The following is a 14753-nucleotide window of genomic DNA, read 5'->3' on the forward strand; positions in this document are numbered from 1 at the left end:
CCAAAAATAACCAATGGTACACAGATCCGACGGCGAATATATGGCGAGGGCAACACGTGGCGTACATTCCTGGGATTTGACAACTGTGTTTTAGTCTTTTCGTACAGCTCCAACCACAGAATCTTCAGAAAAGTGGTTAAAAAATCAAAACTGGGTAAAGTGGAGTTGGAACTTGGAAGAGTGACGAGGACTTTTCAGTAATTTTGTTGGTGGACCTGAAATCAAGTTGAGTAGAATAGTAAAAAATGTAGAAAGGGGTCACAAAACGACGACGGTTAAAGCCGACGCTGACAACCCCAATTGAAATTATCTAAGTCCCATCACCACGGTTCGTTCACCTTCCGACATCTCTTCGATTCACCAGAACCGTCGATTATAGTGGGCCCTAGCTAACTCATGACAGACCGTCACCCCTACAAATCTGAGCGCCCTGTGAGGCTATCGTTCCCCCTGATACCAAAGCCACCCCACTCACATCAAGAACCAGCTATTTAAAAACTTCATTTCACAAAATAAGAAAAAAGGAAAATAAATAAATAAAAGGCAACTTAATTATTCTGCTCTTGTTCCTTCAATCCTCCTCCAAGCACAATCTTCTTCACTTCACTTGCTACTATGAACTGAAACGTTTTAAAGGTATACGCGATAACCGTTAGTGTTTCTTGTTTGGTTTTTCAGTTTGAGAATATGGTTTCGCTGGAGGAATCTGGCTCCAACAACACTAACCGTTTTCCGTTGGAGAGGAGCTACCACTCCGTGTCGGCGATTTCTCCCAAAACGCACCGTCGTATAGGGAGGTCTATGCGAACCATACGCTCCAACTTTTTTCAAGACGATAACAGCAGCAACAGTTGCTACTCTTTTACTGAGAAATCCACGTGCTTATCGGAGAACCTCTCCGACTCCGTCGTCGACCTCCGCCTCGGCGAGCTCGCCTCCAGGAACGTCATCAAGCCTACTTCACCCGTCCCCGATGAGGAACTTCTTGACCTCTCGCACGCCTTCAGTGACTTCTCCGCCTGCAGCAGTGACATTTCCGGTGAGCTCCAGCGCCTCGCATGCTTACCGTCGCCGGAATACGTCCAGAAGAGCAACGACGCTGGCAACGGAGGTAACCAGGAACAGGAGACGGAGCCAGAGCCTTGCGTAGGGTTCTTACAGAGGGAGAATTTCTCCACGGAGATCATCGAGAGCATCTCGCCGGAGGATCTTCAGCCAACAGTGAAGCTCTGCATCGACGGCCTCCAGTCGCCGTCGATCGCCGTGAAGCGATCGGCAGCCGCCAAGCTCCGTCTCTTAGCGAAGAATCGCGCCGATAACAGAGTCCTAATCGCCGAGTCAGGCGCAGTTCCGGTTCTGGTTCCGCTGCTTCGGTGCAGCGATCCGATGACGCAGGAGCACGCGGTGACGGCGCTGCTGAACCTCTCACTCCACGAGGACAACAAGACGCCGATAACCAATGCCGGCGCCGTGAAGTCGCTGATCTACGTGCTCAAGACAGGAACAGAAACCTCGAAGCAGAACGCAGCGTGTGCGCTTCTCAGCTTAGCGCTTGTGGAGGAGAACAAGAGCTCGATCGGCGCATCCGGCGCGATTCCGCCACTGGTGTCGCTGCTGATGAACGGCTCCAGCCGCGGGAAGAAGGACGCGCTGACGACGCTGTACAAGCTGTGCTCGGTGAAGCAGAACAAGGAGCGGGCAGTGAGCGCCGGCGCGGTGAGGCCTCTGGTAGAGCTTGTGGCGGAACAGGGGTCTGGCATGGCGGAGAAGGCTATGGTAGTGCTGAACAGCCTAGCAGCTATTCAAGAAGGAAAAGACGCAATCGTGGAGGAAGGTGGAATCGCTGCTCTGGTTGAAGCGATCGAAGATGGTTCGATGAAGGGAAAGGAGTTCGCCGTATTAACGCTTCTTCAGCTGTGTAGTGAGAGTGCTATCAACCGAGCGTTTCTTGTGAGGGAAGGCGCCATTCCTCCTCTCGTTGCTCTTTCCCAGTCCGGTACTGCTCGAGCTAAGCACAAGGTCAGTTGGAGTCTCCCTCTTTAGTTTCTCTTTATTACTCTTAATCTTGTGCTTATATTTTCTCATTATAATATCTGCATCACTGAAACACGCCGGTTTAGCAAAAGTGTTCAATGTCAGTTAGCTTGCATTGACCTGATAACGCTCACGTGATTCATGTCATTCACAACATATGAAATGGAATTGACCAAGGAGAAGGTCTTCCATCCTCCGCAAATTGTGCTATTTTGATTGAAAACTTGCTCATTACTATTTAATTTATTATTATTCTACTTTTTAAATCTTACATGACCCTCTTTCGTATTCAAGCTTATGTTTGCTTCTGGCTTTGCAGGCTGAAACACTCCTTCGATATTTGAGAGAATCAAGACAAGAAGCATCGTCTTCAAGTTCTTAAGGTGGAGTTATTACTACTACTACTACTTAGGGAGGTAATTAATTATACAATGTAATTGGTTATTGTATATATAGTGTTTTTGCTTGTTTGTACAGTGTGTCCAACATAGTTTGAACCATGTCTATTGAATTTAGAAGCAGCTTAGCGAGTTATAATAGACTGACACCTTAGATGCATGGATTTTAGCTAGGTTTGGGATTTTGCTTTCCCTTGTTCAATTCGTTATGTTTCCCTGGAGCTACCTGGTTGTGTTTGGATTTTTTTTTTTAATTAGGTTGTTAAATTTTCTTTGTTTTTAATGACCCTTGTTTTGTGAAAAGGGTTGCTGATTGTATCATTGTATGTTAATTTTCCTGCTTTTAGTGGAAGTACGGTCCTTTTACTACACTATTATCTCTGGAATGTTTAGTGATTAGTGTCCATAGTCTCCTATGGTCTAAACTCTAAACAGAGCTTGAGTTTCTTATATTGGATGTTGCTGAATGTATTGCCTAATTTATAGGCTATTAGATGAACTCTATCTGTTTAACACTTTGGATGTAACTCTCGATTGAAGCTGGTATTCGAGAGAATCTTCTGTAAGGTATGTTTAGTTATAGGGTAAAAATGAGGTGAAAAAGTACACGCGACATTCACCCATGGAAAATTTTCAACTCATTTTAACTCCCCAAGTAAACATATCCGAAGTCAACAAATGTATCTGCTTTTTTATACCCAGGAATTATTCATTTCATGGCTGTTTGCCTTGAAGGTTTGGACTATGATTGGCTGGAAAGTTGGGAGTGAAAATACGGAATATGTACTTATCTTAAGACATAGGCAGGGTAACCCAGAAACTTGTTGAGAATTCAGAATTGTCTGCAAGGTCCAAGTTGGTGTGGTGATTATTCAAACAATTATCAGTATACTACAGAAAATCAAAAGAATTATTCCATAAACGACAAGAGTCTTATAAAACACTTAATTATCAATTTCCTAAAAGGAGCGAATCTGATAGATTCAGTCAAGATGGGCCTTGTAATATTGGAGTTAGCTTTTATCCTTTTCCTCCTTCTGAATGGCCATTTAGATTGCGTACCTTATCTTACCGCAATGATCTTCAACTTAAGATAAATGTTTGGTGGTGTTAAGAAAGATTAAGGACGAGAGTGGGACATGATTATTAGTGTTTTCATGAATAATTTGGGTGGTGATCATGCTGTAGGTCCCTCGGGTGGCTTGTCCTTGTGAACGAAGCGGCACTACCGCTGTATTCTACCATATGAGATTCCAAGTTGCACCTAGAGCCCCACCTTGCAGTCAATTCCACCAAAGATTACATCATTTTTTGTTGTACAAAGTTTCCTCATCCAGCATCTCACATCTTGTTTTTTTATTTTCTATTAACTTTTCAAATCTTATTGTCCCTTTTAAAAATCACCAATTAGCTGGCAGAGCAGGTATGTTTTGTCACGATGTTTGTTTGGAGGGTTGCACTTTCAAATCCAGAGTTTTGAATGACCAAGTGTCGGTGTTTGCAGTATAGTTCATGCACTTTAAAAGTATGAATATTATATAAATTATTAGGTTGATTGCTTGCATCATCAGAAAGTGAAGCTATTTAGTGATAATGAGATTTCTTTGGTTTATCTAAATATTTGAAGTTTCCTGGGACTTACCGGAACTCAACAAAGCTTGGGTTGTTGAGTTTCTCGTCAACTACACTACTTAGAGTTTACTCCACCATATCTTGCAATATCTTACTCAAAGTTACTTTCAACTTGGATTCTACAATGGTGTGACTACAAGACCAACCAAAAAGAAAAAGGAAAAGACACCAAGAGGAGAAAAAGATATAAAAAAAAAAAACTGAAATTGTTCATAATATTATTCACAAACTATACTTGGTTTCTTGTCCACTTAAAATTGTTCACACACCACACACTTATAATAATAGTTTTCTTCAACAGAAGTATTATATTAAGGTCTAAACCATGACCTTGCGGGAAAATTAAGCCTCTTATTTACGGATACTTGATAATTCCCCAACGACATTTATAAACAGCTTTTTCACCTCCAACTAATTCATCCACAAAGATAAAGAAAGCCAACCAATTATCTTTGTTGTTTAGCAAAGGAGACAAGTGGCTATTAGCATCAAACTACTCCTTGCTGTTTTAGCTCTTTCTCCTTGTTATCCTCTTTCTCCTTGATATCCTCTTTTTTCTTGTCAAATGGGAAAGGTCTGAACCCTTTCTGAAGCAACTTCTCAACCTCCTCAAACTGAAGCCCTTTGGTCTCAGGGACTAACATATAGATAGCCAAAAGCCCAAGAAAAGAGAATCCAGCAAAGAGGAGGAATGTGCCAGAGGAGCCTAATGCCTTTGTCATGCTCAAGAATGACTCACTCACAATGAGATTAGAGCACCAGTTGAAAACTGCAGCTATGCCTCCACCCAGACCTCTGAATCTCAATGGGTATATCTCCGAGTTCAGGACCCAAGGCACCGTTCCCATTCCTGGTGAGTATGCCAATATGTACAATCCGAGGAGTCCGACTGCAAGGATCCCGATTCTGCTTGGACATCCCTGTGAAAACCATACTCGATGATGGTCATGGCACACGCCCCTGACACTCTTTGACGATGCCAAGCATGCTCCAGGATGAAACTGGATCACAGATAAAAAGATATAGAATTTAAGTCTTGCTTAATCAAGCTATGTATCATTAGGAGAAATTTCTGATTTTCAAGTAATATACTCTCCGCGTTCAAAATATCTGTGACTTAAAAAAATTGATAAGATAATATCAAGATACCAAATTCTCAAAGTGACAGATATTTTAGAATGGAGGAACACAATGGAAAGCATGAGGCATACATGATATGACCATACAATAGGTTACACGGTTCTTGAAAATATACTACCATGGTACCAATCATATATGATTGTGTATAGTACTTGTGCATCATTAAATGGTGAACAAAGAATTTTAATATTATTATATGAAACATAACAGGAAGCTAGTAGAACTTACTTCACCACTACTGCTGCTACAAAATGCACATTCTGCTTGCAAACACTGCATGCAGTTCCATGAGGAGAAATTCGGAGTCTTTGTGTAAGCCTGGCATGTAGAGTTTGCACCGAAGCTGAGGGTATCCTTGTTACTAATGGTAGGAGAGTGGTGAGCTGCGAGGTTGAATATAACACTCAACGCTACGAGGCAAACTATAATGCCAATCATGGAGACTAGCATCAACTTTCTCCTTCCGAATCTATCAACGAAGAGCATACTCAAGATGGAGCCGAACGCATTCAGACCAGAAGTAACCAGAGAAAGCGCAAGAGCCGTAGAATTCGAGGCTATTCCAGCGAATTGAACAATGGTAGGGCTGTAATACATGACAGTGTTAATGCCAACAAACTGCTGAGTAACTTGCACTATGATGCCTGCGTAGAGTGCTCTTCGGATAACTTCATTAGCCAATGCACCCTTGAGTTTCTGTCCTAGGTTTTGCCCAATCAAGCCTTCCTCTGCCTTCTCTGTTTCAATGGATTCATGCATCAACTTGATCTCCTCTTCGACTTCGTTGGGGAGAAGAATCTTCGACAGAATCTGCTTTGCCTTGTCTTCCTGACTCTGCCAAAAAGAACTAAATTAGTATACATGAAATTGGCACCAATGTAAATTCTTTTGGGGTTAGCAGATGTATGAAATCAGAATTCTTGCTCCACATGGTTGATCATTCTCATGTATTATTAATAAATTATTTGGGATTAATTTTTCAACATTATATGCTTATATAAGCTCACATGACATCAACAGAGTAGCTAGATGTTAAAAATTATGGAATTTTAGTTTAAATCATAAGATTTGGTAAGGTATCTAATTTCTGAAAAAACGCATTTGAAATTTAAAAAAAAATTAAGGGCATTTGTTAGCAAACCCTTCACAGCATTGGTTTTTAGGAGACTGCTCGTGGCTCATGAGATACACAGGAAAGAAGTTAACAAACATCTGAGTTTCATCATAATTATGTATCAGATATTCAGATATCAAACCTTAGCCTTGTCCTTGCTATTCAACATAAGAAAAAACAAACCTATATCTGTGAGTATTTTGTCAGAGACAGCATAAATTTCAGTAGATTAAGAATCATTCAAGACTAATGCATGGAAATTTCAATCTTCACCATCATGGAAACTTTTTTGCTTGGCAATTACTTAGTATTTACCTGCCTATACAGCCATCTAGGTGACTCAGGGAGGGATAACATCAATATGAACTGAACCAAAGCAGGAACGCCTGCTACACCGAGCATCCAACGCCATGTTCCAGGAGCCTTAAACAAATCAAATTGAAAGATCGATTAGAAAACATAAATCAATCAAACTACTCAATCTGTTCCTTTTTATCTATCACTGTCAGTTTTTGCATACCCTGGTAAATGCCAAGTTGATAAGGTAAGAGAGGAATTGGCCACCAGTGACTAAGAAAGAATTGATGCTGACTAATGCTCCTCTGATCTTAGCAGGGGAGGCCTCAGATATGTACAGAGGAGCTGTCATGGATGCCATGCCAACTCCCAAACCAACCAAAATCCTCCCAATTAAGATAACCCATGGAGCTGGAGCTGCAGCCATAACTATTGCACCAAGAAAGAACACGACATCAGCCATTAAAAGTGTCTTCCTTCTGCCTAGCTTGTCATTCATCCACCCCCCAAATGCTGCACCAATTATAGCTCCTGCAACAGCCATGCTCACAATAGTTTCCTGCCAAAACAATGGATAATTACAACAATAATTACACACATGACAACAAAGTATTTCGATAAACAAAGCCTTGTCCCCTTAGATCAATCAACAATTAAGAGAAATCAGGGTATCCACCACCGGAATCGATGGCGAATTCCGGCTGATTCCCTCCTAATGACGGAATTCCATAGATGCTTTTCATGCCTAAAGTAAAATTCGAATCCTCGCCACTTGCTTAATACTATAAAACCATATGATATCCTCTCTAAACCTGAAAAGAACAAAAAGATGAGAAGATGAAGATGCATGCATACCTGGAGCCATGTTTTCTTATCAACTTGTTCAAAATCATCACGGATATACAACAAAGCGCCAGAAATTACACCTATAAGAAAAAGATACAATTATGAATTGTTGGAATGAAAGAAGGGGGTGTTACAGTTACTGTTATTAAAACCTGTATCATAACCGAAGAGAAGGCCTCCAATGCCAGCAGAAAGAGCGAGGCGCATAATATATGGTGATTGAATGGATCTCCGCCAGCATTCTGTGAACTCCGTCTTGTCTGCACTCTGTTGACCACCTTCCATTGTTGATGGAGGTTGAAAAATGCTCGCTTTCTGTGAAAATCAGACACAACCAATGCAGTGCAAGTTCTGCAAACCCGGAAGAAAACACGTTACTCTTTAGTCAATATTCAACACTCAACACTCAACTCTCAACTCTTGCTCATTTTTATACTAAAGAATTCCATAAAAATGGAAACTTGAAACATCCCTTGCGTTACTTATAGAAACTGTTCTTAAATAATTAGATTTAATTTGTATACCTTATCTGCGTAGAAAGATTTTGACCTTCTCGTTCAAAATGTATGACCAATAATTTGACATTTTTAATTAGGGTTTAATTCTAATTCGATGATATTTTACACAGTTTTCTATTAGTAGTGTGTTAAAGTTATATTCTTTCTAAAAATAACTAAATGCAAATATTTAATTGGATCTGTTGAAAACAATGAGAAAAAGGAAAAACAAAATAACGTTATAACGATAGCAGGACTTGGTTCTCTGAACTTGAAATTGTTGCCGTGAGTGCTGAAATAATCTTGTCCTTATTCATGGAAGAGATCCTTTCAATTGTTACAAAATATTAAAAAAATAAAATATAATTTTGTATTTTTAAATATTTTTTATATTTTTTTAATCTTACTTATAAAATTAATAATAAAATTTTTTAATTATTAAAAATAATTAAAAAGATTCCTTCCCTCTGTTCACTTCTCAAGTTACAAGCTAGAATGTGAACAGACATAATGGACTTGCTACACATAAATAAAAAAAAAATAATAAATTAATTATTATATATTTATTCTACTGTTTAAATTTTATTAAACTATTTACACGCACAGTGTATTGTAATTAGTTTTTTTATATATCATTTTATTTTTTATAAAAATTATCAGTTAAAAAGTAATTAAATTCTTTATAATATTATAATTAGATTTTTCATAAAAATTTAACCATGATTATATTCATATATGATATCTAAATTTTTTTATTTGGATAATATGACTGAAAAATAATAAAGAAAAAATCTTGTGTAAAATTGAGTCATTTGTGAAGTATTTAGTAGCATAAAGTTTGATGAAGATGAATAAAGAAGTGGTATTTGATTTCTGAGTTTAGAAGCAAGTTTGGGTTATCTAATTATTAAGACTGTATTCATGCAATAAGGTGTGACGAATTGATGGACATGCAGCCAAAGTTGAGTGTCATGTAGACATGTAGTCAATGTATGTGTCTGTCTTTTGTAGAGGAACAATGGCAAATTCAATTTCTATTTAGATTTTAGATACATACCAAGAATTTAGTTAATTTGTGTTTCAAAATATATATTTTAAATATATAACAATAAAAAAATTAATATATTTAATATATTTAAAATGTAAAAATTTATTTTTAATAATCTTTATAAAATACTTTTTTGTAGTATTTTAAATGTATATTCTTAAGTAGTATTTATTTTAAGAGACTAAAATTAAAATTAAAAAATTAAAATTCATTTTTTAATATTTTTAAAAAATATAAGCACAAAGAATTAAAAGTTTAAAAAAATTAATAATATTTTTTTAATAACTAAAGATATTTTAAATTAAATAAAATACTAACATATAACTTAATTATATATATATTTTATATTAAACATAATATAAAACTTTAACTTAATTTTTTTTATTTTTTAATTTTTTAAAAAAAATCTCAGTCTCAATCTAATCTGAATCTCAATCTCCTTTTTAAGACACAATTTAGGCGGAACCAATAAATTAAGGTGTGAAAAAGGAAAATATTTAATGGAGCTTGACGTGTGGATGATAATGGTAATTATCCACAGTCTCCAATGTGCATAGTCATTGCCAGTTGGTACTCATGCATTCTTAGTATAATTCTCATATTGATGATTTTCATGGAACGCTCTTCAATGTTATTTAATGTTTGGATTATTTTGTTTTACATACTTATCTCAAATTAGTAAATTACCACTTTTTCTATTTGCATTTTGATAAGAAGTCCTCCTAAAGGGAAAAAAAATTGTAAAAGAATTTATAAGGCAATAAAGGAAAGATATTATTTATTATTAAATTGTTTTGATTTTAGAGTAATTAGTTTTTTATTTTATTAATTTTTTTACTTTAGAAAAATACTACAATTAAAAGGTTTACATATTTAATATAAAATTTTAAACAACTTCTTTTGGTTTTCTTAATTAATATTTTAACATACTTTTTACCTAACTTATTTCTATCTAAGAATAGGATTTAATTATCTTATGTCTTTAGCGTATATTTTAAAAGGATAATAATAAAACTTTTTAAAAGTTTAATACATTTGATGCATTAAAAATATTTAAAAAACAAAATTTTGTAATATTCTTAAAATGTGCCATATTAACACGGCCTTTAAGAATAATAATGTTTACGTATTTAATTTAGTGGTTATTCAAGACATTTGTGGAGTTTAAGGGAGGATAAGATCATGATCATGTGGAATATAAATATTTATAATAGTGTCTGAACTTTACGTTAATCAATAATCGTCTTAAATCAACCGCCAATTTTTTTTTTTAAAATTTACGTGTAGTTATATTTACGAAAAATTAATAGTTAAAAATTATTAAATAATTTAATAAATTTAATTAAATTATTATTTAATAATTTTTAATTATCAATTTTATATAATAAATATGTGAGTATATATATCTATCGAAATTGTTATACAAATTTATACTTCTATTTATACTATAGATAATGAGAATATGAAATTAAAGAATAAATGTTTAACTTCTTTTGAAATACTTTTTATTATATATAATTTATTAATAATATCTCTTTATATCAAATATTTAAATCCAAAACCTTTTGATTAAATTATAAATAGCTCACTATCTCAAATAATTATATTTTTATTAATTTTACATAAAAGAATTAGTCAATATGCATATTAGTAAGTATTAATACACTAATATTCATAGGTATACGCGTATATAGTGTGGATAAATTTGTAATCAACTTCACCGGTATACGTACGTATAGCTAGCAGTATAAGTTGTTAGAATAAATTATTTTATTAATCTAAATCATTCATATTGAATCATCAAAAAATATAATATAATGTAAAAGTGTATCTTTGTAAGAGTCAGAAATTGATGAAAGAATTTGGATTTTGTAATTCTTTCGATCTTCTTCAATCAAAATCTTCTGTATTCTTAGAAGGCTGAACTACAACTCTTTTAATAGAGAAAGAATAACAAAAGCGACTTTAGTATATTGGGTATCTCTAAAGGCCTATTTATATTTGAGTATGGCACCATTAAACCCTAAAGTCCAAATAAAATAGTATCTAAAGTCCAAAAATAATATATCTAAAATCTAAAAGATAATTATCTAAAGAACAAAAGATAATATCTGATTTTATTTTCATTTAATTTCAAATCAAAAATAATAATGACTTATTCAATTTAATATTTATAAAAATAAATAAGATTATCATTATATAAATTATTTAATTTAAAATAGTATAATTTATAATTATAATTAATATATATATTATCAACAAACAAATTAAAAAATTAAAATAGTTTCCTAACATAAGCAGCTATAAATAATCAAACAAGATGTAAGCACCACTATAGGCAGTATTCCACTTTAGCAATCCTCAGTTTCGATATAAATATCCAATTACAAAAGGTTCACAAGTAATATTCGAATTAAAAAATTTATTTTGATGCACTTAGTGTAGTGTAGTATAATTAATTAACTATTTACTTAGTCAAATAATAATTATTATTATTTTTAATGATGTCGATTATGTAATTAAATATAATATAAAATTATTTTATACCGACAATATATTAAAATTAAATTTTAAATTAAATAGGCATGTCGTATACTCACATCTAACAAAAACTTGAAAGAAACAATAAATATTAGTCAATAATCAATTAACATAAAGTTTAAGAATTTGTTTAAAAATCGTTTAATATAAGAAAATAATTTCTGTTTAAATTTAATTTCATAATTTGAAATGACTATAATATATTAATAGAATAGAATTTAGTTTTTTAGTTTAGAATAATTTTTATATAAATTGAATAATTTTCTTTTTTAATTTTACAATTTGACAAAATTATTTTATTAGTTATAAATAAGAATATTTTTAATATTTCACATATTAAATTTAAAGAATGTGAAAATTGATTTAGAAATTAGATTCCTTTTAATCTGATTTACAAATGAAGAAAAAATTAAAATAAAAATTCTCAAAAAAATCTAAATTATTTATTTTTAGTTGTTCAAAAATAAGAAAAAAAATAATTCTTGTTTGAATTTTAATTGTTAGTATTTCAAACAAACTCTAAAGGTGTCATTTTTATATTCTAAATGTATCCATTTTTTTTTAATTCCTTATCAACTAAATTTTATTGTTTTTCTAAACATATACTACTATAAGAAGCTACCAATTATTGTTAGTGCCACCAACCACAAATATAAGCGCAGAACTCTCTAGAGGATCGCCCAATATATTAAAAGGGAAAGTATATTATGGTTGCGTACTTTTATCTTATTATATACAACTTGGACAATATTCACCTTTCTGAATTCTGACTATACACGTTGCCATGTTAATTATTTAGGTACATGCATGCCTCACTAGCTAGTGAACTCAAGGGGAGTTCATAGTTCATCCATGCATATGCTTCATACATTCATTAACTATATCGTATACACATGCAATCCAATCCAACATATGTTAAAATTAATGCTTTTGAAACTAAATGATCATGCATTATTATCCATGGCAAGTGCCAAAGTAAAAAATAGAAAAAGCCTAGGAAAATCAAACACTACTACTCTTATTTATTGTTTCTTGGAGTGTTTTTAATTTGGATAGAGTGTACAATGTACAATAATAAATCAATATTCGATGAAGGGAATAAAGGCACAAGAGATTAAAATACACGTCCCACTAGAAGGAGGAAAGAAGGCACAAAATATAAAAAGAGAATTTAGTGTAACTTTTTTAGAGGCAGAATTTTCTCCCTGTTTTGAGTGTTGAGATTCACCAACCATCACCCCAATTATATTGTTTTCTTTAAACTTGTGCCTCTAAAATGGCATAGGATTCACATATATTCTTTCATCTCATGAATGACCAATATGATGAATTAGATAAGGTTATGTCCTTGTTTTGGATTATATGATTTGCTATACCTTTGTATTGGATTGGATAAATTTTCAATTTTTTATCAAACTACATTTGATATGATATTTAGCGGTTTGAAGTGGTTGGTTAAATTCAAACTTTGAATAAGATTTGAATATTTGATAGTACTTTTTTATGGGTTTAAGATTTAAAATTTAAAATATCTTAAAACATAAATAAAATAATTTAATATAAAATAAAAATATATAAATAAAATAAAAAATATATAATTGTTCCTAATGAAACCTAAAACACTTGAAGTCTAAAGTCATATCACATAATAATAGGCCAATTTAAGTCATTCCATTCAATTTGGACTAATAAACTAAGATGTCTTTTACAGTGTCTAACATATATTCTTAAAATTCAAAAATAAAAAAATGGATCTTATTACTTCATTCTATTTCTGTTTTTAAGAAAGTTAGACAAATATTTTATAGATACAAACAGATTCATCGTAAACTAAATACGTTCTCTTATCTAATGATTAATACTCACACTATGTCCATAAACACCACAACACACCTCAGGTAATTATATTTAATTAACAAGTCTTTATCTTAAGAGGATAGTGTAAAATAATTTTACTCGCAATTTTATGTTGAAACGTTAAAACTTTCACTACAAAAAAAAACATTGAAAACGGTTGGGATTATCGTCAGATTTAGTGTTGGACATTAGAAGCGAGCTTTCTGTTAGATTTACCATCAGATTTGATAATAAATTTGTCACCATAAAATATTACCGTTAGAGTTGATGGACGGTAACGTCGATAGTAAAATTTAGAGGAAAAAAATTTTGACGTGCTAGCTACCGTCAGATTTATTGGCGAGTAAATCTGACGTTGAACCTTATTTAGTGAAACGTTGCGTTTTGGTTACACATACCACGTTACCGATGGATTAATCCGCTAATAAATCTGACGGTAAGCGTATCCTAAATTTGAACCGCAAACCTTCTTTCCCTTCATTTCAAAATTGGTTTCTCTTTCTAATCTCTCACCTTTCTCTTTCTCTTTCTCTCTCTCTAACCTCTCACCTCCCAGTCTCTCTATCCCCAGCTGCCGCTACTGCCCTGCCCTACTGCCGTTGGAAAGACTGTCGTTGTCGCTACTCAAAACTCCTCCTTCTCTGTTCTTTGTTTCTGCCGCTGTTGTCCTGCCATCGCTGGAAAGGTCGTCGTTGCTTGAATCGCCCATTTTTGTCTTCTCTCTTCTAATTACTTTGCATTCCAGGTTTTCATTGAATATGTTTTTTATTTTGTTTAATTTCTGCTTAGTTAATCTTAATTTCATTTAGTTAGTTGATTTTTAGTAATTAGTTTATTGAGATTAATTTATGCTTTAGTTTATTTTAGGTGGTTAGGGGTTTTCATTAAAATTATTTTTCACGCTGTTTAATTTCTATTTAGTTAATCTTAATTTTGTTTAGTTAGTTGATTTTTAGTAATTAATTTAGGTAGATTAATTTTTGTTGTAATTGATTTTAGGTGGTTAAGTTAGAATAATTTAGTTAGATTGATAGGTTCTGATCTCTGCTCAATGTGTTTGAAATTATTACCTAAGATTGTCAAATCTTGTTGTTGGGATTATTTGAATTGGTCTAAATTATTAATTCTGCGTTTTACTATTAATTTAGTTGAAAAATTGTTACTGAATTTGTTTGAGCAATGCTTAACTGTTTTGATGATTCGCTGGTTGTTGTTGCTTTGTTAAGAAATTACTATTTTAATATTTATTTTGTTGATTTATATTGCTGCTAGAACTGCTGGTTTATGATGATTAATTACAGCATTTTGCCGTATGCATTGTTAATGATGTTTTATCATGTTATTTTGTG

At 33.2% G+C, this 14753-nt stretch overlaps 2 protein-coding genes across 2 annotated transcripts; one reads left to right on the plus strand and one right to left on the minus strand.

The window, feature by feature from the left end:
- The first annotated feature begins 482 nt into the window (after nucleotides 1-482).
- Nucleotides 483-2801, plus strand: LOC130976423 (U-box domain-containing protein 4). Its single transcript, XM_057901287.1, has 2 exons — nucleotides 483-2019; nucleotides 2354-2801. Exons 1-2 carry the CDS (start codon nucleotides 688-690, stop codon nucleotides 2414-2416), a joined length of 1395 nt encoding a protein of 464 aa, XP_057757270.1. The 5' UTR covers nucleotides 483-687; the 3' UTR covers nucleotides 2417-2801.
- A 1453-nt stretch (nucleotides 2802-4254) lies between these two features.
- LOC130976422 (inositol transporter 4) lies at nucleotides 4255-7917 on the minus strand. Its single transcript, XM_057901286.1, has 6 exons — nucleotides 7614-7917; nucleotides 7471-7541; nucleotides 6839-7174; nucleotides 6634-6741; nucleotides 5433-6038; nucleotides 4255-5065 (listed from the first exon to the last, which is right to left on the minus strand). Exons 1-6 carry the CDS (start codon nucleotides 7744-7746, stop codon nucleotides 4553-4555), a joined length of 1767 nt encoding a protein of 588 aa, XP_057757269.1. The 5' UTR covers nucleotides 7747-7917; the 3' UTR covers nucleotides 4255-4552.
- Between the last annotated feature and the right edge of the window lie 6836 nt (nucleotides 7918-14753).

The sequence above is a fragment of the Arachis stenosperma genome, chromosome 4 (genome assembly GCF_014773155.1).
Source record: "Arachis stenosperma cultivar V10309 chromosome 4, arast.V10309.gnm1.PFL2, whole genome shotgun sequence".
Classification (NCBI taxonomy): domain Eukaryota; kingdom Viridiplantae; phylum Streptophyta; class Magnoliopsida; order Fabales; family Fabaceae; genus Arachis; species Arachis stenosperma.

Bases quoted from the DNA above. Each gene is read 5' to 3' on its own strand.
- LOC130976422 (XM_057901286.1), bottom strand. From the start codon at position 7,746: ATGGAAGGTGGTCAACAGAGTGCAGACAAGACGGAGTTCACAGAATGC. The intron at 7,542-7,613 runs GTTTTAATAACA...TTTTTCTTATAG, and splicing joins TCTCTTCGGTTATGATACAG to GTGTAATTTCTGGCGCTTTG. The intron at 5,066-5,432 runs GTAAGTTCTACT...TCTGTGATCCAG, and splicing joins GTAGCAGCAGTAGTGGTGAA to TTTCATCCTGGAGCATGCTT.
- LOC130976423 (XM_057901287.1), top strand. From the start codon at position 688: ATGGTTTCGCTGGAGGAATCTGGCTCCAACAACACTAACCGTTTTCCG. The intron at 2,020-2,353 runs GTCAGTTGGAGT...CTGGCTTTGCAG, and splicing joins CTGCTCGAGCTAAGCACAAG to GCTGAAACACTCCTTCGATA.